The sequence below is a fragment of the Salmo trutta genome, unplaced genomic scaffold (genome assembly GCF_901001165.1).
Source record: "Salmo trutta unplaced genomic scaffold, fSalTru1.1, whole genome shotgun sequence".
In the NCBI taxonomy this organism is placed as follows: domain Eukaryota; kingdom Metazoa; phylum Chordata; class Actinopteri; order Salmoniformes; family Salmonidae; genus Salmo; species Salmo trutta.
In genome coordinates, this window is record NW_021823319.1 from 947,808 (window position 1) to 972,223 (window position 24,416).

Below are 24,416 nucleotides of genomic sequence, written 5' to 3' on the forward strand. Positions count from 1 at the left end.
AAACAAAAAGGTGAGCTAGCTAGATGCTAAGTTTGCCGCGGGTGAGTTGGGATGGATGGGTGCCGGTTACCTGCATTGGGGTAGCATAAGACGTGAGCGGTGGTGCATTTCCCAATAGCTTGAATAAAAGGCCTCATCTCAGTGGCTCCTAAGGCACAGTTAAGACCAATACTGGAAGAGAGAAACACATTGTATATCAGCCTACTGAGGCCCAGTCTGATGAGGTCAGAATAATACACAGTAACACTGTATATCAGCCTACTGAGGCCCAGACTGATGAGGTCAGAATAATACACAGTAACACTGTATATCAGCCTACTGAGGCCCAGACTGATGAGGTCAGAATAATACACAGTAACACACTGTATATCAGCCTATTGAGACCCAGTCTGATGAGGTCAGAATAATACACAGTAACACTGTATATCAGCCTACTGAGGCCCAGTCTGATGAGGTCAGAATAAGACACAGTAACACTGTATATCAGCCTACTGAGGCCCAGTCTGATGAGGTCAGAATAATACACAGTAACACTGTATATCAGCCTACTGAGGCCCAGTCTGATGAGGTCAGAATAATACACAGTAACACTGTATATCAGCCTACTGAGGCCCAGTCTGATGAGGTCAGAATAATACACAGTAACACTGTATATCAGCCTACTGAGGCCCAGTCTGATGAGGTCAGAATAATACACAGTAACACTGTATATCAGCCTACTGAGGCCCAGTCTGATGAGGTCAGAATAATACACAGTAACACTGTATATCAGCCTACTGAGGCCCAGACTGATGAGGTCAGAATAATACACAGTAACACTGTATATCAGCCTACTGAGGCCCAGACTGATGAGGTCAGAATAATACACAGTAACACTGTATATCAGCCTACTGAGGCCCAGACTGATGAGGTCAGAATAATACACAGTAACACACTGTATATCAGCCTATTGAGACCCAGTCTGATGAGGTCAGAATAATACACAGTAACACTGTATATCAGCCTACTGAGGCCCAGTCTGATGAGGTCAGAATAAGACACAGTAACACTGTATATCAGCCTACTGAGGCCCAGTCTGATGAGGTCAGAATAATACACAGTAACACTGTATATCAGCCTACTGAGGCCCAGTCTGATGAGGTCAGAATAATACACAGTAACACTGTATATCAGCCTACTGAGGCCCAGTCTGATGAGGTCAGAATAATACACAGTAACACTGTATATCAGCCTACTGAGGCCCAGTCTGATGAGGTCAGAATAATACACAGTAACACTGTATATCAGCCTACTGAGGCCCAGTCTGATGAGGTCAGAATAATACACAGTAACACTGTATATCAGCCTACTGAGGCCCAGACTGATGAGGTCAGAATAATACACAGTAACACTGTATATCAGCCTACTGAGGCCCAGACTGATGAGGTCAGAATAATACACAGTAACACACTGTATATCAGCCTATTGAGACCCAGTCTGATGAGGTCAGAATAATACACAGTAACACTGTATATCAGCCTACTGAGGCCCAGTCTGATGAGGTCAGAATAAGACACAGTAACACTGTATATCAGCCTACTGAGGCCCAGTCTGATGAGGTCAGAATAATACACAGTAACACTGTATATCAGCCTACTGAGGCCCAGTCTGATGAGGTCAGAATAATACACAGTAACACTGTATATCAGCCTACTGAGGCCCAGTCTGATGAGGTCAGAATAATACACAGTAACACTGTATATCAGCCTACTGAGGCCCAGTCTGATGAGGTCAGAATAATACACAGTAACACTGTATATCAGCCTACTGAGGCCCAGTCTGATGAGGTCAGAATAATACACAGTAACACTGTATATCAGCCTACTGAGGCCCAGTCTGATGAGGTCAGAATAATACACAGTAACACTGTATATCAGCCTACTGAGGCCCAGTCTGATGAGGTCAGAATAATACACAGTAACACTGTATATCAGCCTACTGAGGCCCAGACTGATGAGGTCAGAATAATACACAGTAACACTGTATATCAGCCTACTGAGGCCCAGTCTGATGAGGTCAGAATAATACACAGTAACACTGTATATCAGCCTACTGAGGCCCAGTCTGATGAGGTCAGAATAATACACAGTAACACTGTATATCAGCCTACTGAGGCCCAGTCTGATGAGGTCAGAATAATACACAGTAACACTGTATATCAGCCTACTGAGGCCCAGACTGATGAGGTCAGAATAATACACAGTAACACTGTATATCAGCCTACTGAGGCCCAGTCTGATGAGGTCAGAATAATACACAGTAACACTGTATATCAGCCTACTGAGGCCCAGACTGATGAGGTCAGAATAATACACAGTAACACACTGTATATCAGCCTATTGAGACCCAGTCTGATGAGGTCAGAATAATACACAGTAACACTGTATATCAGCCTACTGAGGCCCAGTCTGATGAGGTCAGAATAATACACAGTAACACTGTATATCAGCCTACTGAGGCCCAGTCTGATGAGGTCAGAATAATACACAGTAACACTGTATATCAGCCTACTGAGGCCCAGTTTGATGAGGTCAGAATAAGACACAGTAACACTGTATATCAGCCTATTGAGGCCCAGTCTGATGAGGTCAGAATAATACACAGTAACACTGTATATCAGCCTACTGAGGCCCAGTCTGATGAGGTCAGAATAATACACAGTAACACTGTATATCAGCCTACTGAGGCCCAGTTTGATGAGGTCAGAATAATACACAGTAACACACTGTATATCAGCCTACTGAGGCCCAGTCTGATGAGGTCAGAATAAGACACAGTAACACTGTATATCAGCCTACTGAGGCCCAGTCTGATGAGGTCAGAATAAGACACAGTAACACTGTATATCAGCCTACTGAGGCCCAGTCTGATGAGGTCAGAATAAGACACAGTAACACTGTATATCAGCCTACTGAGGCCCAGTCTGATGAGGTCAGATGTTGTAGATTCCATTAATCTCTCCAGCATATCAGAAGTTTGAAGTTTATTTCAATATGAAACAGCAAGAAACTTGAGGACAAACATGTGGAAGTCAACAACAACAAGGTAGTATTGAAGTCCTGAAGCAGAATGTAGAGACTCACCAGAGGGGTTTGGCATGGGACACACTGATGACGAAGGCCTCTCCTGTCTGTCCTGAGAGAGTACGACCACTCCTGTCCACGATGGTGCCTGATATCTAGAAACACAATCAATCTGTCCTGAGAGAGAACGACCACTCCTGTCCACGATGGTGCCTGATATCTAGAAACACAATCAATCAATCTGTCCTGAGAGAGTACGACCAGTCCTGTCCACGATGGTGCCTGATATCTAGAAACACAATCAATCTATCCTGAGAGAGTACGAACAGTCCTGTCTACGATGGTGCCTGATATCTAGAAACACAATCAATCTGTCTTGAGAGAGTATGCCCAGTCCTATCCACGATGGTACCTGATATCTAGAAACACAATCAATCTGTCTTGAGAGAGTATGACCAGTCCTATCCACGATGGTGCCTGATATCTAAAAACACAATCAATCAATCTGTCTTGAGAGAGTACGACCAGTCCTGTCCACGATGGTGCCTGATATCTAGAAACACAATCAATCAATCTGTCCTGAGAGAGAACGACCAGTCATGTCTCGGACTGTGGCGGTCATACAATTTGGTCAGCCGGTAATTGTCATGCAAATGAATGCCGGCCTCGCGGTAATTGACCTTTATTTAACGAACATGTTTAGCGTCTCTGGGCTTCCACACATACAAGCTGTTGATGAGCACCTTTGTGGGGGGAAAAAGTGAATTAAATTAATTTAATATAGCCTACACCGTCACAAACAAATCCATTATTTTGTGACATGGCCTATAAACCTGGGAATGTCTTAGAGATCTAAAAGATAATGGCTGCATGATGCAAATCTATACTGAACAAATATATAAAACGCAACATGTAAAGTGTTGGTCCCATGTTTCATGACCTGAAATAAAAGATCCCAGAAATGTTCACACAATTCCTAGAAGCTGAAAAATGTCCCAGTTCTTCCCTGGCCTGCATACTCATCAGATATGTTACCAATTGAGCATGTTTGGGATGCTCTGGATTGATGTGTATGACAGCGTGTTCCCAGTTCCCGCCAATATCCAGCAACTTCGCACAGCCATTGAAGAGGACTGGGACAACATTCCACAGAACACAAATCAACATCCTGATCAACTCTATGTGAAGGAGATGTGTCGCGCTGTATGAGGCAAACGGTGGTCACACCAGATACTGACTGGTTTTCACTCAATCACTCAATCAATTCTAGTAGCTCTGCACAATACAGGAACATAATCTCTTCTCTAATGAGAGATTGAACATTTTATTGGTTAATTTAACTAAGAAATATACTGGCAAGATACTGCCAAAAGACAGAATTCATACTTACAAATATAGGTCTCGGTTCGTAGCTCTCTTCAAACAGTTTGTCGATAGCAAACAGTGCTGCCTTTAAAAAATAAAAATCGATACATTGATTATGATCAATAGTATGGAATCGTATGTAAAACCAGACTCCTATTGATAGAAACTAGATGACTGTTGTCAGTGATGAAGACGGCGAGTGAAGAAGGTCTACCTTGGCGTTGGCCGTGTCAAAGATGGTCTCCACCATGATAATATCTGCCCCTCCATCCAACAGACCCCGAACCTGCTCAGTGTAGGCCTCAGCCAGCTCATCAAAGGCTGAGAGGGGGGAAGATACAGGACAACTCAGCACCGTAGCACCATCAGAGATAATACTGACACCTCTGGAGGTTACCAATGGTTTATCAAGAGTCACCTGAGAGGCCTTATAGACCCTGATAGGGTAACAGCTACATAGTGTAGGTCTGAGGCCTTATATACCCTGATAGGGTAACAGCTACATAGTGTAGGTCTGAGAGGCCTTTATAGACCCTGATAGGGTAACAGCTACAGGTCTGAGGCCTTATAGACCCTGATAGGGTAACAGCTACATAGTGTAGGTCTGAGGCCTTATAGACCCTGATAGGGTAACAGCTACATAGTGTAGGTCTGAGAGGCCTTATAGACCCTGATAGGGTAACAGCTACATAGTGTAGGTCTGAGGCCTTATAGACCCTGATAGGGTAACAGCTACATAGTGTAGGTCTGAGAGGCCTTATAGACCCTGATAGGGTAACAGCTACATAGTGTAGGTCTGAGGCCTTATAGACCCTGATAGGGTAACAGCTACATAGTGTAGGTCTGAGAGGCCTTATAGACCCTGATAGGGTAACAGTTACAGGTCTGAGAGGCCTTATAGACCCTGATAGGGTAACAGCTACATAGTGTAGGTCTGAGAGGCCTTTATAGACCCTGATAGGGTAACAGCTACATAGTGTAGGTCTGAGGCCTTATAGACCCTGATAGGGTAACAGCTACATAGTGTAGGTCTGAGAGGCCTTATAGACCCTGATAGGGTAACAGCTTCATAGTGTAGGTCTGAGGCCTTATAGACCCTGATAGGGTAACAGCTACATAGTGTAGGTCTGAGAGGCCTTATAGACCCTGATAGGGTAACAGCTACATAGTGTAGGTCTGAGGCCTTATAGACCCTGATAGGGTAACAGCTACATAGTGTAGGTCTGAGAGGCCTTATAGACCCTGATAGGGTAACAGCTACATAGTGTAGGTCTGAGGCCTTATAGACCCTGATAGGGTAACAGCTACATAGTGTAGGTCTGAGAGGCCTTATAGACCCTGATAGGGTAACAGCTACATAGTGTAGGTCTGAGAGGCCTTTATAGACCCTGATAGGGTAACAGCTACATAGTGTAGGTCTGAGAGGCCTTTATAGACCCTGATAGGGTAACAGCTACATAGTGTAGGTCTGAGAGGCCTTATAGACCCTGATAGGGTAACAGCTACATAGTGTAGGTCTGAGGCCTTATAGACCCTGATAGGGTAACAGCTACATAGTGTAGGTCTGAGAGGCCTTATAGACCCTGATAGGGTAACAGCTACATAGTGTAGGTCTGAGGCCTTATAGACCCTGATAGGGTAACAGCTACATAGTGTAGGTCTGAGGCCTTATAGACCCTGATAGAGTAACAGCTACATAGTGTAGGTCTGAGAGGCCTTATAGACCCTGATAGGGTAACAGCTACATAGTGTAGGTCTGAGAGGCCTTATAGACCCTGATAGGGTAACAGCTACATAGTGTAGGTCTGAGCCGCCTTATAGACCCTGATAGGGTAACAGCTACATAGTGTAGGTCTGAGAGGCCTTTATAGACCCTGATAGGGTAACAGCTACATAGTGTAGGTCTGAGAGGCCTTATAGACCCTGATAGGGTAACAGCTACATAGTGTAGGTCTGAGAGGCCTTATAGACCCTGATAGGGTAACAGTTACATAGTGTAGGTCTGAGAGGCCTTATAGACCCTGATAGGGTAACAGCTACATAGTGTAGGTCTGAGAGGCCTTATAGACCCTGATAGGGTAACAGCTACATAGTGTAGGTCTGAGAGGCCTTATAGACCCTGATAGGGTAACAGCTACATAGTGTAGGTCTGAGAGGCCTTATAGACCCTGATAGGGTAACAGCTACATAGTGTAGGTCTGAGGCCTTATAGACCCTGATAGGGTAACAGCTACATAGTGTAGGTCTGAGGCCTTATAGACCCTGATAGGGTAACAGTTACAGGTCTGAGAGGCCTTTATAGACCCTGATAGGGTAACAGCTACATAGTGTAGGTCTGAGAGGCCTTATAGACCCTGATAGGGTAACAGTTACAGGTCTGAGAGGCCTTATAGACCCTGATAGGGTAACAGCTACATAGTGTAGGTCTGAGGCCTTATAGACCCTGATAGGGTAACAGCTACATAGTGTAGGTCTGAGAGGCCTTATAGACCCTGATAGGGTAACAGCTTCATAGTGTAGGTCTGAGGCCTTATAGACCCTGATAGGGTAACAGCTACATAGTGTAGGTCTGAGGCCTTTATAGACCCTGATAGGGTAACAGCTACATAGTGTAGGTCTGAGGCCTTATAGACCCTGATAGGGTAACAGCTACATAGTGTAGGTCTGAGGCCTTATAGACCCTGATAGGGTAACAGCTACATAGTGTAGGTCTGAGGCCTTATAGACCCTGATAGGGTAAAAGTTACAGGTCTGAGGCCTTTATAGACCCTGATAGGGTAACAGCTACATAGTGTAGGTCTGAGAGGCCTTATAGACCCTGATAGGGTAACAGCTACATAGTGTAGGTCTGAGGCCTTATAGACCCTGATAGGGTAACAGCTACATAGTGTAGGTCTGAGAGGCCTTATAGACCCTGATAGGGTAACAGCTACATAGTGTAGGTCTGAGGCCTTATAGACCCTGATAGGGTAACAGCTACATAGTGTAGGTCTGAGGCCTTATAGACCCTGATAGGGTAACAGCTACATAGTGTAGGTCTGAGGCCTTATAGACCCTGATAGCGTAACAGTTACAGGTCTGAGAGGCCTTATAGACCCTGATAGGGTAACCGCTACATAGTGTAGGTCTGAGGCCTTATAGACCCTGATAGGGTAACAGCTACATAGTGTAGGTCTGAGAGGCCTTATAGACCCTGATAGGGTAACAGCTACATAGTGTAGGTCTGAGGCCTTATAGACCCTGATAGGGTAACAGCTACATAGTGTAGGTCTGAGGCCTTATAGACCCTGATAGGGTAACAGCTACATAGTGTAGGTCTGAGAGGCCTTATAGACCCTGATAGGGTAACAGCTACATAGTGTAGGTCTGAGGCCTTATAGACCCTGATAGGGTAACAGCTACATAGTGTAGGTCTGAGGCCTTATAGACCCTGATAGGGTAACAGCTACATAGTGTAGGTCTGAGGCCTTATAGACCCTGATAGGGTAACAGCTACATAGTGTAGGTCTGAGGCCTTATAGACCCTGATAGGGTAACAGCTACATAGTGTAGGTCTGAGAGGCCTTATAGACCCTGATAGGGTAACAGCTACATAGTGTAGGTCTGAGAGGCCTTATAGACCCTGATAGGGTAACAGCTACATAGTGTAGGTCTGAGAGGCCTTATAGACCCTGATAGGGTAACAGCTACATAGTGTAGGTCTGAGGCCTTATAGACCCTGATAGGGTAACAGCTACATAGTGTAGGTCTGAGGCCTTATAGACCCTGATAGGGTAACAGCTACATAGTGTAGGTCTGAGGCCTTATAGACCCTGATAGGGTAACAGCTACATAGTGTAGGTCTGAGGCCTTATAGACCCTGATAGGGTAACAGCTACAGGTCTGAGAGGCCTTATAGACCCTGATAGGGTAACAGTTACAGGTCTGAGAGGCCTTATAGACCCTGATAGGGTAACAGTTAAGACAGCTATATAGTGTAGGTCTGAGAGGCCTTATAGACCCTGACAGGGTAACAGTTAAGACAGCTATATAGTGTAGGTCTGAGAGGCCTTATAGACCCTGACAGGGTAACAGTTAAGACAGCTATATAGTGTAGGTCCGTAGTGACATTTCACCACTGTAGGGCTCTGAAAACACCTGCCGATCTGCCACTTCGCAGTGCCATCAGTAGAAAGAGAAGGAAGAAGAGAGGTGCTAAAACAACACGCTGTATCTCTTACTGACGTTCCTGAAGTCTGGTCTTTCCACGGAGGGAGACACAGACAGGGTTTTATTGGTGGGGCCCACGGCGCCCGCCACGTATCTCTTACAACCTGGTAATAAAAAAAACAAAAAAACATTTGTGAGTTACAAACACGGAAATACACATCTATTACATACAATGTTGTCAATGTCAAATAGTTTTTTTTTTCCTCCAATGACGATACTTTAATGTTTATCAGCTGACCTGTCTGGTTGGTGATGTCATCTGCTGCTTTCCTGGCTATTTCCGCTGATACCTTGTTCATACGATAAGCCTGGGAAAACATCAGAGAGTCAAAACAACCCTCCGCTGATACCTTGTTCATACGATAAGCCTGGGGAAACATCAGAGAGTCAAAACAACCCTCCGCTGATACCTTGTTCATACGATAAGCCTGGGAAAACATCAGAGAGTCAAAACAACCCTCCGCTGATACCTTGTTCATACGATAAGCCTGGGAAAACATCAGAGAGTCAAAACAACCCTCCGCTGATACCTTGTTCATACGATAAGCCTGGGGAAACATCAGAGAGTCAAAACAACCCTCCGCTGATACCTTGTTCATACGATAAGCCTGGGAAAACATCAGAGAGTCAAAACAACCCTCCGCTGATACCTTGTTCATACGATAAGCCTGGGAAAACATCAGAGAGTCAAAACAACCCTCCGCTGATACCTTGTTCATACGATAAGCCTGGGAAAACATCAGAGAGTCAAAACAACCCTCCGCTGATACCTTGTTCATACGATAAGCCTGGGAAAACATCAGAGAGTCAAAACAACCCTCTGCTCATACCTTGTTCATACGATAAGCCTGGGAAAACATCAGAGAGTCAAAACAAACCTCTGCTGATACCTTGTTCATACGATAAGCCTGGGAAAACATCAGAGAGTCAAAACAACCCTCCGCTGATACCTTGTTCATACGATAAGCCTGGGGAAACATCAGTGAGTCAAAACAACCCTCTGCTGATACCTTGTTCATACGATAAGCCTGGGGAAACATCAGTGAGTCAAAACAACCCTCTGCTGATACCTTGTTCATACGATAAGCCTGGGAAAACATCAGAGAGTCAAAACAACCCTCCGCTGATACCTTGTTCATACGATAAGCCTGGGGAAACATCAGAGAGTCAAAACAACCCTCCGCTGATACCTTGTTCATACGATAAGCCTGGGAAAACATCAGAGAGTCAAAACAACCCTCTGCTGATACCTTGTTCATAAGATAAGCCTGGGAAAACATCAGAGTCAAAACAACCCTCCGCTGATACCTTGTTCATACGATAAGCCTGGGAAAACAACAGTGAGTCAAAACAACCCTCCGCTGATACCTTGTTCATACGATAAGCCTGGGAAAACATCAGTCAAAACAACCCTCTGCTGATACCTTGTTCATACGATAAGCCTGGGAAAACATCAGAGTCAAAACAACCCTCCGCTGATACCTTGTTCATACGATAAGCCTGGGAAAACATCAGAGAGTCAAAACAACCCTCCGCTGATACCTTGTTCATACGATAAGCCTGGGAAAACATCAGAGTCAAAACAACCCTCTGCTGATACCTTGTTCATACGATAAGCCTGGGAAAACATCAGAGAGTCAAAACAACCCTCCGCTGATACCTTGTTCATACGATAAGCCTGGGAAAACATCAGAGAGTCAAAACAACCCTCCGCTGATACCTTGTTCATACGATAAGCCTGGGAAAACATCAGAGAGTCAAAACAACCCTCCGCTGATACCTTGTTCATACGATAAGCCTGGGGAAACATCAGAGAGTCAAAACAACCTGAATGAGTGAGTGAGACATTTATTGTGTCAAGTCACCTTTAGGAACCCATCCCTGACTGACTACATGTGATCTGATGATGTGATAACAGCTTCTGATTGGTGATCTGATGATGTGATAGCAGCTTCTGATTGGTGATCTGATGTGATAGCAGCTTCTGATTGGTAATCTGAGGTGATAACAGCTTCTGATTGGTGATGTGATGATGTGATAACAGCTTCTGATTGGTAATCTGAGGTGATAACAGCTTCTGATTGGTGATCTGATAACAGCTTCTGATTGGTGATCTGATAACAGCTTCTGATTGGTGATCTGATAACAGCTTCTGATTGGTGATCTGATAACAGCTTCTGATTGGTGATCTGATAACAGCTTCTGATTGGTGATCTGATAACAGCTTCTGATTGGTGATCTGATGCGATAACAGCTTCTGATTGGTCATCTGATAACAGCTTCTGATTGGTAATCTGAAGCGATAACAGCTTCTGATTGGTGATCTGATGTGATAACAGCTTCTGATTGGTAATCTGATGCGATAACAGCTTCTGATTGGTGATCTGATAACAGCTTCTGATTGGTAATCTGATGTGATAACAGCTTCTGATTGGTAATCTGAAACGTAATCTGAGTGTTATTCTACAGACCACCCACTGACCCGTTCTCTTACCAAATGTTCCAGTCCGTAGTCGGCTTGGGCGATACAGGTGCTACTGAAAGTGTTGGTCTCAATGATGTCTGCCCCGGCCAGCAGGTATTCCTAGAAACAAACACGAGAAGAGGAACGTCAATGCTTATTCACACAACAGGGTTTCACCAAACAAAAGGGGTCATCTCATCGTCTCTCTGTCTCTGTCTGTCTCTCTCTCACACACACACACACACACACACACACACACACACACACACAAACAAACACAAAAAGACCGGAAATACATCTCAATAACAGATCAACCAATTCTAGGTGCAGGTTAATTATAACTAAGGCGTAACAGACAGGTGCATTGATGACAGCCTAACTTTTACATCTCAGGTGTGTTGCTGTCCTGGATAACGTGAACCACTCTTTAACCCACTGACCGCACCTTGTGTATGTTGTAGGTGACATCATCGTACCTTGTGTATGTTGTAGGTGACATCACCGCACCTTGTGTATGTTGTAGGTGACATCACCGTACCTTGTGTATATTGTAGGTGACATCACCGTACCTTGTGTATATTGTAGGTGACATCACCGTACCTTGTGTATATTGTAGGTGACATCACCGTACCTTGTGCATGTTATAGATGACATCACCATACCTTGTGCATGTTATAGATGACATCACCGTACCTTGTGTATGTTGTAGATGACATCACTCTGTGTGATGCTCAGCAGGTCGTTGTTGCCCTTCAGGCTGTGGGTGTGGTCTTTAAACTCCTCCCCCCTGAAGTGCTCCTCCTCCAATCGCCTCTCCTGGATCATGGTGCCCATCCCTCCATCTAGTATCATTATCCTCTTCTCTAACAGCTCCCTGAGCTCAGCCTCTAGGGAAGGTCTGCTAGGGCCACTACCTGAGGTACGCAGTTAACATGTTACATGTTAATATGGTTATGACATGTTAAATATGTTCCCATCCCTCCATCTAGTATCACGATCCTCTTCCCTGACAGCTCCCTGAGCTCAGCCTCTAGGGAAGGTCTGCTAGGGCCACTACCTGAGCTACGCAGTTAACATGTTACATGTTAATATGGTTATGACATGTTAAATATGTTCCCATCCCTCCATCTAGTATCATGATCCTCTTGCCTAACAGCTCAGCCTCTAGTGAAGCTCTGCAGTTTACATATTACATGTTAATATGGTTATATAAGCTGGTTGAGAGAATGACCAAGCTGTCATTAAGACAAAGGGTGGCTACTTTAAATAATCTCAAATATAAAATATATTTTGATTTGTTTTATCACTTTTTTTTGGTTACTACATGATTCCATATGTGTTATTTCATAGTTTTGATGTCTTCACTATTATTCTACAATGTAGAAAATAGTTAAAAAATAAAGAATGACCTGGAAACCCTGGAATGAGTAGGTGTGTCCAAACTTTTGACTGGTACTGTATGTATATTAGATAATATTTCTGTGGAGGGGGATTGACCCGAGCTAAAATGTGAGTTAACTCGCTTGTTTACAGGGAAGTGGTTTACACGTGTCAGACCAGCTGGGGTTTATTCATTACGCGGATTCAGTTAGAAAACCTTTCTTAAATGGAAACAAACGGAACGGGGATAAAGACTTACATGAATTTTGTCCAATGGTAAAACAGTAGTTACACGTTTTTTGCAACTAAAACGAGAGTTTATATTTTACAAATTCAGAAACTCCGGCTTTTGTAAATAACACCAGAGTTTCTGTTGGATAAATGCATTGTAGGTCCATCCCGTTTCGTGACCCAAACTTATAAATGAGAACGGAATGTTCCCTGCTAACTATCTCTCTCTTTGCCCGTGTTTTGCTAACGTTACTCTACCAGGCAGTGGAACATGTAGCTAGCACATGTTGACTAGCTCGCTATGTAGCTATCTATCTATCTATCTATATGAATGAATAAATAAAAAACGTTTGACATTTAGGGTAACTGGATGAATAAATGTCGACCATAAATTCCCGTAGATATACAGCTAGCTAGCTAGCTAGCTAACCAACTTCAACTATCTAGCCAGTCGTTGACAGCTGCTAGGCAACCAGCTCACATATCTAGCTAAATACTAAACCAGGAAGTTGCAACAGTTTACCTTTTCTTGTTAAACTCTCATATATTGTAGGAGCCATGGCTTGTAATTCTTCTTCTTTTGGTTGTTTTAACTGCAAAGGAACCAAAAAAAAATGCCTGACTAGAGCAACCAACACTGATCCTCGCCGGCGGCTGCTTGTCAACTCAACGCCCATAAATCACCCTCCGTCTGGAGTGGAGGAGCCGCTAAACCACGCATGCGCGGGTTTGATTTATGCAACGTTCAAGTCCATCTAGGAGAATAATGACTACGATATCATATGAGAGTGTAGCTGACTGATTTACCATGTTGTACATTTACATTTTAGTCATTTAGCAGACGCTCTTATCCAGAGCGACTTACAGTAGTGAATGCATACATTTCATACATTTTTTTATTTTTTTTTGTACTGGCCCCCCCATGGGAATCGAACCCACAACCCTGGCGTTGCAAATACCATGCTCTACCAACTGAGCCACAGAGAAGGCTGGGGGGTAGGAATAGGTGGTGGTAATAATTTGTGTTACGTTACAACAGGAATCTGTACCAAAAAAAAAACTTTGTAAATAACAAGGATTGCCAACAAACGCATACAACGTAGCATGATCTATTCACTTAGATAACTAGCTACCGAATAGGCAGCATCTCACCGCGTAGCTTATTCTTAATGTTTGTCCCCAGGCTACCTGGGTGAGGACAGACATTTTTCTGAATAAACGTAGTGAGTGAAAAATGTAACAAAATTGCCCACTCCCTACCAGGTGTCTTTCTTACTCTGCCGCTATACAACATGTTATGCGTTGTTTGTTGGCAACCTTTGTCACGACTTCTACTGAAGTTGATGCCTCTCCTTGTTCGGGTGGTGTTCGGCGATAGACGTCACCGGCCTTCTAGCCACCATTGATCCGTTTTTCATTTTCCATTGGTTTTGTCTGGTCTCTTTACACACCTGTTTCATATCCCAGTAATTATATGTTGTGTATTTAACCCTCTGATTCCCCTCATTTCTCTGTCGGTGATTTGTTTGTTTGTTATATACGTGTTGTTTCTGTATCGGTGTGCGACGGGTTATTGGTTTACCCGGATTCTTTTTCTACGTTGGTTTTGGAAATAAATATTCCATTTTGAACCACTCAGTTTTCTCTTGCGCCTGACTTCCCTGCCACCTACATACACGGACTATGACAACCTTGTTATTTATGTAGTTTTTGGAACAGATTCCTGTTCCCTCTCTGAAAGGGAAAGTTGGTTTGACACAGATTCCAAAGCCTTTTATGTAATAAGGCGTTTAAAAATCATGTCTGAAAATGTATTGACTTCCATTGATGTTTATTTTCTTACATAACTTGACAAAGTCTCAACAAAGCCTAGAAAGTAAAGTCTGAGGGGGGGAAACGTCCTAAAAGAATCAAAAAGTCCATCTGCCTGTATCGTGCTGTAATCGACAGGTATCACTAGGATATTCAGAACATTCAGCAAAACAGAAGAAAAACAACGTTAACGTTTTAATCAAGGAGTTTATTTTCTGCTCGTCTGCCTTAAGTCTTCATAACTTCAGACTCCACACCGGCGGCTGAGGGGACTAAGATTGTAGTTTTACCCAGACAGACAGTTATTTTACAGTTACATTATTTTGTTTCTGGCATAGTGAGATCAGATCTGACACCAGGCTAGGTGAGATCAGATCTGACACCAGGCTAGGTGAGATCAGATCTGACACCAGGCTAGGTGAGATCAGATCTGGGACCAGACTAGGTGAGATCAGATCTGGGACCAGGCTATGTGAGATCAGATCTGGGACCAGGCTAGGTGAGATCAGATCTGGGACCAGACTAGGTGAGATCAGATCTGGGACCAGACTAGGTGAGATCAGATCTGGGACCAGACTAGGTGAGATCAGATCTGGGACCAGACTAGGTGAGATCAGATCTGGGACCAGGCTAGAGAAATCAGATCTGGGACCAGACTAGGTGAGATCAGATCTGACACCAGGCTAGTGAGATCAGATCTGGGACCAGGCTAGTGAGATCAGATCTAGGACCAGGCTAGGTGAGATCAGATCTGGGACCAGGCTAGGTGAGATCAGATCTGGGACCAGGCTAGGTGAGATCAGATCTGGGACCAGGCTAGGTGAGATCAGATCTGGGACCAGGCTAGGTGAAATTAGATCTGGGACCAGGCTAGTGAGATCAGATCTGGGACCAGGCTAGGTGAGATCAGATCTGGGACCAGGCTAGGTGAGATCAGATCTGGGACCAGACTAGGTGAGATCAGATCTGGGACCAGGCTAGGTCAGATCAGATCTGGGACCAGGCTAGGTGAGATCAGATCTGGGACCAGACTAGGTGAGATCAGATCTGGGACCAGGCTAGTATACTGGGTCCTTTTTCATTCATTTTAGGCACTGAACAGATGAGGCAAAAACATCCCCTGTTTTTTATGTAATAATTTAGAAGAGTACAAACACTGAGACAATACAAGCTTCTCAGTATCTTTAGGTCTCCATAGGTGACTAGCAAATAACTTAGTAGCGCTTCTTATGTGTAAGTTACTTTTTATGTGTAAGTTACTTTTTATGTAAGTTACTTTTTAAGTGTAACTTTTTATGTGTAAGTTACTTTTATGTGTAAGTTACTTTTTATGTGTAACTTTTTATGTGTAAGTTACTTTTATGTGTAAGTTACTTTTTATGTGTAACTTTTTATGTGTAAGTTACTTTTTATGTGTAAATTACTTTTATGTGTAAGTTACTTTTTATGTGTAAGTTACTTTTATGTGAATCACATGTAATTTCACATTTACTGAGTCATCTTTTTTTTTTTTATCTAGTGAATGAATCCTGCTCAGTTCTTTGAAATAAATATTTCTCCCTACTCTTTAGAAATCATATACTCATGAAACAGCTTTAAAATGCTTTGTATTTCTCAAACATAACTCCCTTAAGTACCGGTCAAAATATTGATCCATTTAGATGTAAATGGTATGGAACAAAGTGGGAGAGAGACTGATACAAGGTCAGGGTGCATTTCTGGTGTGTGAAGCTAAAGGTCACTCTCCCCATAGAGGGCAGTGGAGAAGGCAGTGTAGTCCAGGGCCCCTGGGACCCCATCAGGTCCATTGTAGAGGGGCATCCTGGCGATACAGTACTCTGCCTGTTCTGGGGGCAACTCTCTACGCAGCTCCTCCATCAGGATGAAGGGCTATGGAAAGGATACAACAGAGTGACATTAGTTACCACATTTGAGATGACATTGTAAAATAAACGTTAAATACATTGTGACATGACTTGACTAGAGAGAGAGAGAGTAAGCATGCCCGAGACAGATAAAGCAAGGCGTGAAAGAGAAAGCAAGTGAAAGAGACAGACAGAGACAGAGAGGAAGCGAGTGAGAGAGACAGAGAGGAAGCGAGTGAGAGAGACAGAGAGGAAGCGAGTGAGAGAGACAGAGAGGAAGCGAGAGAGAGAGACAGAGAGGAAGCGAGAGAGAGAGACAGAGAGACAGAGAGGAAGCGAGAGAGAGACAGAGAGGAAGCGAGTGAGAGAGACAGAGAGGAAGCGAGTGAGAGAGGCAGAGAGAGGAAGCGAGTGAGAGAGACAGAGAGAGGAAGCGAGTGAGAGAGACAGAGAGGAAGCGAGAGAGAGAGACAGAGAGGAAGAGAGAGAGAGAGACAGAGAGGAAGCGAGTGAGAGAGACAGAGAGACAGAGAGGAAGCGAGTGAGAGAAACAGAGAGGAAGCGAGTGAGAGAGACAGAGAGGAAGCGAGAGAGAGACAGAGAGGAAGCGAGTGAGAGAAACAGAGAGGAAGCGAGAGAGAGACAGAGAGGAAGCGAGTGAGAGAGACAGAGAGGAAGCGAGTGAGAGAAACAGAGAGGAAGCGAGAGAGAGACAGAGAGGAAGCGAGAGAGAGAGACAGAGAGAAAGCGAGAGAGAGAGACAGAGAGGAAGCGAGAGAGAGAGAGACAGAGAGGAAGCGAGAGAGAGAGACAGAGAGGAAGCGAGAGAGAGAAACAGAGAGGAAGAGAGAGAGAGACAGAGAGAAAGCGAGAGAGAGAGACAGAGAGGAAGCGAGTGAGAGAGACAGAGAGGAAGCGAGAGAGAGAGACAGAGAGAAAGCGAGAGAGAGAGACAGAGAGGAAGCGAGAGAGAGAGAGACAGAGAGGAAGCGAGAGAGAGAGACAGAGAGGAAGCGAGAGAGAGAAACAGAGAGGAAGAGAGAGAGAGACAGAGAGAAAGCGAGAGAGAGAGACAGAGAGGAAGCGAGTGAGAGAGACAGAGAGGAAGCGAGAGAGAGAGAGACAGAGAGGAAGCGAGAGAGAGAGACAGAGAGGAAGCGAGAGAGAGAGAGACAGAGAGGAAGCGAGAGAGAGAGACAGAGAGGAAGCGAGAGAGAGAGAGACAGAGAGGAAGCGAGAGAGAGAGACAGAGAGGAAGCGAGAGAGAGAGAAAGCAAGTGAAAGAGACAGAGACAGAGAGAGACAGAGAGGAAGCGAGAGAGAGAGAAAGCGAGTGAAAGAGACAGAGACAGAACCATCACTTCCCACCTTATCAGCAGCCAGGATCTTGAAGGAGGCGAGGACCTGCTCTGAGGTGTCTGAATCGGACGTCTCTCTAGTCATGAAGTCAACGAAGGACTGGAAGGTCACCTTGTTGGACCCGTTGGGATCCACGAGAGACATGATGCGGGCAAACTCAGACTCTCCCTACAAATCACAGAGCATAGTATAACCAGGCTACTCCATTACAGCAGCCACATTGATTAAAGCCAGGACCCAGATCTGTTTGTGCTGTCTTGCCAATACATACAGTCATTGTCAGGTGACAAAACAAACAGATCTGGACCCAGGCTAACATTGAGTCAATCAGGATGAGAATAACAGACAAATAAGACAGCTGTGCTACTCATGTCCTACCTGGTAAAGGGTTATGTTTGATACATTACTCATGTCCTACCCAGTGATGGGTTATGTTTGATACATTACTCATGTCCTACCCGGTAAAGGGTTATGTTTGATACATTACTCATGTCCTACCTGGTAAAGGGTTATGTTTGATACATTACTCATGTCCTACCCAGTGATGGGTTATGTTTGATACATTACTCATGTCCTACCTGGTAAAGGGTTATGTTTAATACATTACTCATGTCCTACCTGGTAAAGGGTTATGTTTGATACATTACTCATGTCCTACCCAGTGATGGGTTATGTTTGATACATTACTCATGTCCTATCCAGTGATGGGTTATGTTTGATACATTACTCATGTCCTACCCAGTGATGGGTTATGTTTGATACATTACTCATGTCCTACCCAGTGATGGGTTATGTTTGATACATTACTCATGTCCTACCTGGTAAAGGGTTATGTTTGATACATTACTCATGTCCTACCTGGTAAAGGGTTATGTTTGATACATTACTCATGTCCTACCTGGTAAAGGGTTATGTTTGATACATTACTCATGTCCTACCTGGTGAAGGGTTATGTTTGATACATTATTCATGTCCTCCCTGGTAAAGGGTTATGTTTGATACATTACTCATGTCCTCCCTGGTAAAGGGTTATGTTTGATACATTACTCATCTCCTACCTGGTAAAGGGTTATGATGTTTGATACATTACTCATGTCCTACCTGGTAAAGGGTTATGTTTGATACATTACTCATGTCCTACCTGGTAAAGGGTTATGTTTGATACATTACTCATGTCCTACCTGGTAAAGGGTTATGTTTGATACATTACTCGTGTCCTACCTGGTAAAGGGTTTTGTTTGATACATTACTCATGTCCTACCTGGTAAAGGGTTATGTTTGATACATTACTCATGTCCTACCTGGTAAAGGGTTATGTTTGATACATTACTCATGTCCTACCTGGTAAAGGGTTATGTTTGATACATTACTCATGTCCTACCTGGTAAAGGGTTATGATGTTTGATACATTACTCATGTCCTACCTGGTAAAGGGTTATGTTTGATACATTACTCATGTCCTCCCTGGTAAAGGGTTATGTTTGATACATTACTCATGTCCTACCTGGTAAAGGGTTATGATGTTTGATACATTACTCATGTCCTACCTGGTAAAGGGTTATGTTTGATACATTACTCATGTCCTACCTGGTAAAGGGTTATGTTTGATACATTACTCATGTCCTACCTGGTAAAGGGTTATGTTTGATACATTACTCATGTCCTACCTGGTAAAGGGTTATGTTTGATACATTACTCATGTCCTACCTGGTAAAGGGTTATGTTTGATACATTACTCATGTCCTACCCAGTGATGGGTTATGTTTGATACATTACTCATGTCCTACCCAGTGATGGGTTATGTTTGATACATTACTCATGTCCTACCTGGTAAAGGGTTATGTTTGATACATTACTCATGTCCTACCTGGTAAAGGGTTATGTTTGATACATTACTCATGTCCTACCCAGTGATGGGTTATGTTTGATACATTACTCATGTCCTACCTGGTAAAGGGTTATGTTTGATACATTACTCATGTCCTACCTGGTAAAGGGTTATGTTTGATACATTACTCATGTCCTACCTGGTAAAGGGTTATGTTTGATACATTACTCATGTCCAACCCGGTTAAGGGTTATGTTTGATACATTACTCATGTCCTACCTGGTAAAGGGTTATGATGTTTGATACATTACTCATGTCCTACCTGGTAAAGGGTTATGTTTGATACATTACTCATGTCCTACCTGGTAAAGGGTTATGTTTGATACATTACTCATGTCCAACCCGGTTAAGGGTTATGTTTGATTAGCACATCAGAGTAGGGATCAGCAGTGGCCAGGCTGCGTCCCAAATGGCACCCTATTCCCTTTATACTGCCCTACTTTTGACCAGGGCCCCTATGGACCCTATGACCCCTATGTGTTCTGGTCAAAACTAGGGCAGCATTTGGGCCGCCTGTTATCTGTACACTGCAGAGAGAGACCAGGGGGATGTACCAAGCACCAGCCTGTTATCTGTACACTGCAGAGAGAGACCAGGGGGATGTACCAAGCACCAGCCTGTTATCTGTACACTGCAGAGAGAGACCAGGGGGATGTACCAAGCACCAGCCTGTTATCTGTACACTGCAGAGAGAGACCAGGGGGATGTACCAAGCACCAGCCTGTTATCTGTACACTGCAGAGAGAGACCAGGGGGATGTACCAAGCACCAGCCTGTTATCTGTACACTGCAGAGAGAGAGACCAGGGGGATGTACCAAGCACCAGTCTGTTATCTGTACACTGCAGAGAGAGACCAGGGGGATGTACCAAGCACCAGCCTGTTATCTGTACACTGCAGAGAGAGACCAGGGGGATGTACCAAGCACCAGCCTGTTATCTGTACACTGCAGAGAGAGACCAGGGGGATGTACCAAGCACCAGCCTGTTATCTGTACACTGCAGAGAGAGAGACCAGGGGGATGTACCAAGCACCAGCCTGTTATCTGAACACTGCAGAGAGAGACCAGGGGGATGTACCAAGCACCAGCCTGTTATCTGTACACTGCAGAGAGAGACCAGGGGGATGTACCAAGCACCAGCCTGTTATCTGTACACTGCAGAGAGAGACCAGGGGGATGTTCTAAATGTAACAGGACAAAGGCCTTGTGACCAACCTAATAATACACCTCCCGAGTGGCGCAGCGGTCTAAGGCACTGCATCTCACTGCAAGAGGCGTCACTACAGTCCCTGGTTCGAAACCAGGCTGTATCACATCCGGCTGTGATTGGGAGTCCCATAGGGAGGCGCACAATTGGCCCGGCGTCGTCCGGGTTTGGCCGTCATTGTAAATAAGAATTTGTTCTTAACCGACTTGCCTCGTTAAAATAAAGGTTACATTTAAAATGTAAGTCCTTAGTCTACATCATGGAATTCCCTGTGTGTGGTGTCATTGTGATGGCTTGGGGAACAGACAGAGAGAGAGAGACATGGTGTTGTATCATTATCTACAGTATCAGTGACTGGAGGTGAATCTACCATTAATGACTGCAGGTGAATCTACCATTAATGACTGCAGGTGAATCTACCATTAATGACTGGGGGTGAATCTGCCATTAATGACTGCAGGTGAATCTGCCATTAATGACTGGGGGTGAATCTACCATTAATGACTGGGGGTGAATCTACCATTAATGACTGGGGGTGAATCTACCATTAATGACTGGGGGTGAATCTACCATTAATGACTGGGGGTGAATCTACCATTAATGACTGCAGGTGAATCTACCATTAATGACTGGAGGTCAATCTACCATTAATATCTGTGTGTCTGTCTAACAGACCTAGACATGTTGAACAACAGCCATCTGTTCTCTCTCTCTCTCTCTCTCTCTCTCTCTGTCCCCCGTTGACACAGCGGCTGCATCCCAAATGGCAGCCTATTCCCTATATAGTGCACACTACCTTTTAACCAGAGCCCTGTGTCTGCCCTATGAGCCCAGGTCAACAGTAGTGCACTATATAGTGAACAGTTTGAGTCACACCAGCCACTGAGTGACACTACCAGCTGGCCATACCAGCTATGTGTGCTGCTACCCTGGAATAGAAATACCGCTAACACCAATACTCATCATATCTGGAGGTCATTTTGGACCTGGATTAACAGTTTCACACTGATTCCTGGACATTTTAAATACACTGACAGATAATATTGATCATTCTGATTTAAAAAAAATGTGTCTCTTTTAAAGATTTAAGGTGAGGACATTTTTGTGGCGCTCTTGTTGCAGTCTTATGACAGTCCTATGACAGCTCATTCTATGTATTTACCAGATCATAGCCCATGGAGATCAGACAGGCTCTGAAGTCATCTGTCTCCATGCCTCCTTTCTTCTTCTGCAGGTTGGAGAGGAGGAGGAGGAGGGTGAGGAGGAGGTGAGAGGAAGAGGAGGAGGGAGAGGAGGAGCAGGAGGAGGAGGGAGAGGAGAAGGAGGGAGAGGAGGAGGGGAGAGAAGAAGGAGGGAGAGGAGGAGGGGAGAGAAGAAGGAGGGAGAGGAGGAGGGGAGAGGAGGAGGAGGAGGGAGAGGAGTAGGGGAGAGGAGGAGGAGGGAGAGGAGGAGGTGAGAGGAAGAGGAGGAGGGAGAGGAGGAGGGAGAGGAGGAGCAGGAGGAGGAGGGAGAGGAGAAGGAGGGAGAGGAGGAGGGGAGAGAAGAAGGAGGGAGAGGAGGAGGGGAGAGGAAGAGGAAGGAGAGGAGCAGAGAGGTGGAGGAGGAGCAGGAGGATGAGGAGGTGGGAGAGGAGGGGAGAGGAGGAGGAGGAGGAGGAGGAGGGGGAGGGAGGGGGAGGAGGAGGAGGGAGGAGGAGGGAGAGAGCAATGGAGAGACAACCCAAGCCACGTGGCCAATAACGGGACGGAGGGGGGAGAGGGGGAGAGGGGGAGAGGGGATATGACAAGGAGAGATAGAGAGGTATGGGAGAAAACAGACAGATAGATGGTCAGACAGACGGACGTACAGCCATACCGACAGGCGGAAAGACAGACAGACAGACAGACAGACAGACAGACAGACAGACAGACAGACAGACAGACAGACAGACAGACAGACAGACAGACAGACAGTGACAAGAAGCACAAGACAGGAGTGGTGATATAGGATCAGGTCATAAAGAGTCTCAGTAGGAGTGGTGATATAGGATCAGGTCATAAAGAGTCTCAGTAGGAGTGGTGATATAGGATCAGGTCATAAAGAGTCTCAGTAGGAGTGGTGATATAGGATCAGGTCATAAAGAGTCCCAGTAGGAGTGGTGATATAGGATCAGGTCATAAAGAGTCTCAGTAGGAGTGGTGATATAGGATCAGATCATAAAGAGTCTCCCAGTAGGAAGGAGTGGTGATATAGGATCAGGTCATAAAGAGTCTCAGTAGGAGTGGTGATATAGGATCAGGTCATAAAGAGTCTCAGTAGGAGTGTTGATCAGGTCATAGTCTCCCAGTAGGAGTGGTGATATAGGATCAGGTCATAAAGAGTCTCAGTAGGAGTGGTGATATAGGATCAGGTCATAAAGAGTCCCAGTAGGAGTGGTGATATAGGATCAGGTCATAAAGACTCTCAGTAGGAGTGGTGATATAGGATCAGGTCATAAAGAGTCTCAGTAGGAGTGTTGATCAGGTCATAGTCTCCCAGTAGGAGTGGTGATATAGGATCAGGTCATAAAGAGTCTCAGTAGGAGTGGTGATATAGGATCAGGTCATAAAGAGTCTCCCAGTAGGAGTGTTGATTTAGGATCAGGTCATAAAGAGTCTCAGTAGGAGTGGTGATATAGGATCAGGTCATAAAGAGTCTCAGTAGGAGTGGTGATATAGGATCATGTCATAAAGAGTCTCAGTAGGAGTGGTGATATAGGATCAGGTCATAAAGAGTCTCCCAGTAGGAGTGGTGATATAGGATCAGGTCATAAAGAGTCTCAGTAGGAGTGGTGATATAGGATCAGGTCATAAAGAGTCTCAGTAGGAGTGGTGATATAGGATCAGGTCATAAAGAGTCCCAGTAGGAGTGGTGATATAGGATCAGGTCATAAAGAGTCTCAGTAGGAGTGGTGATATAGGATCAGCACGGCTAGTGTTGAATGGTGGTACTGCAGCTATCTGAAACATGGTGTGGTACTGCTTGTGTTACTGCAGTCTGAACACAGCGTGTGACTGCTGCCATGCCTGGGGGAGGATTTAGTACTTACTATTTAGTAACAGATGCACATAGCTTGGTCAGTACCTGGTTGTTATGTCTCACCCAGACTGATCAGGCTCTGAACTCTTCACAGGGCAGTCTGTCCTGTCCTGCAGGCAGCCACACACACACACACACACACACACACACACACACACACACACACACACACACACACACACACACACACACACCATGGTGTCAGTAAAAGTGAGGTAATTAGTTGAATGTCATTAGCATGGATTGTGTTTCCATCTGTAACGTCCCCTAATATTACAAACATTTGACAAAATACTAAGAGGTGAGTTATAAATCACAAGCGGTCAAGGCCTTGAGTTAGATAAGTCACTTTCCTGGACTTAGATACAATAAATATACATGCCATTACCACACAGGAAACGGACAGGGACACTGGAAAGACACGGAGGGGGACACAACCCTGTCGAAGTGGGTTAGGGTCAGGGACACTGGAAAGACACAGAGGGACACAGCGAGGGGACACGAGGGGACACAGAGG

The 24,416-nt window shown here is 44.7% G+C and overlaps 2 protein-coding genes and 1 long non-coding RNA gene across 6 annotated transcripts in view; all 3 read right to left on the reverse strand.

Moving 5' to 3' along the window:
* Positions 1–13,406, reverse strand: part of LOC115190126 (methionine synthase) — a 48,665-nt gene extending 35,259 nt beyond the window's left edge. For 2 of the 4 annotated variants that reach the window (XM_029748617.1, XM_029748618.1), the window contains exons 1-9: positions 13,235–13,406; positions 11,794–12,014; positions 11,131–11,220; positions 8,875–8,944; positions 8,648–8,740; positions 4,642–4,748; positions 4,453–4,512; positions 3,123–3,217; positions 71–171 (exon numbers count right to left, since the gene is read on the reverse strand). In XM_029748617.1, coding sequence (XP_029604477.1) covers positions 71–171; positions 3,123–3,217; positions 4,453–4,512; positions 4,642–4,748; positions 8,648–8,740; positions 8,875–8,944; positions 11,131–11,220; positions 11,794–12,014; positions 13,235–13,388 — 991 coding nt within the window. In that variant the 5' untranslated portion in view covers positions 13,389–13,406. Of the gene's footprint in view, positions 1–70; positions 172–3,122; positions 3,218–4,452; positions 4,513–4,641; positions 4,749–8,647; positions 8,741–8,874; positions 8,945–11,130; positions 11,221–11,607; positions 11,677–11,793; positions 12,015–13,234 lie in introns of those variants that run through there. The other 2 variants (XM_029748615.1, XM_029748616.1) reach the window with 2 other exon arrangements.
* A 2,618-nt stretch (positions 13,407–16,024) lies between these two features.
* LOC115190132 (alpha-actinin-2-like) lies at positions 16,025–24,393 on the reverse strand. Its single transcript, XM_029748626.1, has 4 exons — positions 23,945–24,393; positions 22,005–22,070; positions 17,757–17,915; positions 16,025–16,413 (listed from the first exon to the last, which is right to left on the reverse strand). Exons 2-4 carry the CDS (start codon positions 22,053–22,055, stop codon positions 16,255–16,257), a joined length of 369 nt encoding a protein of 122 aa, XP_029604486.1. The 5' UTR covers positions 22,056–22,070; positions 23,945–24,393; the 3' UTR covers positions 16,025–16,254.
* On the reverse strand, positions 18,823–20,862 carry LOC115190134 (uncharacterized). The gene is made up of 2 exons (XR_003877117.1): positions 19,575–20,862; positions 18,823–19,211 (listed from the first exon to the last, which is right to left on the reverse strand). It is a non-coding gene; the product is annotated as an uncharacterized LOC115190134 (long non-coding RNA).
* Positions 24,394–24,416: the final 23 nt, after the last annotated feature.

What these genes read in the sequence shown, in the direction of transcription:
- LOC115190132 (XM_029748626.1), bottom strand. Translation starts at nt 22,055, where the DNA reads ATGGAGACAGATGACTTCAGAGCCTGTCTGATCTCCATGGGCTATGAT. An exon ending in TCTCCATGGGCTATGATCTG is followed by an intron (nt 17,916 to 22,004) that starts GTAAATACATAG and finishes TGTGATTTGTAG; the next exon opens with GGAGAGTCTGAGTTTGCCCG. An exon ending in AGATCCTGGCTGCTGATAAG is followed by an intron (nt 16,414 to 17,756) that starts GTGGGAAGTGAT and finishes TCCTTTCCATAG; the next exon opens with CCCTTCATCCTGATGGAGGA.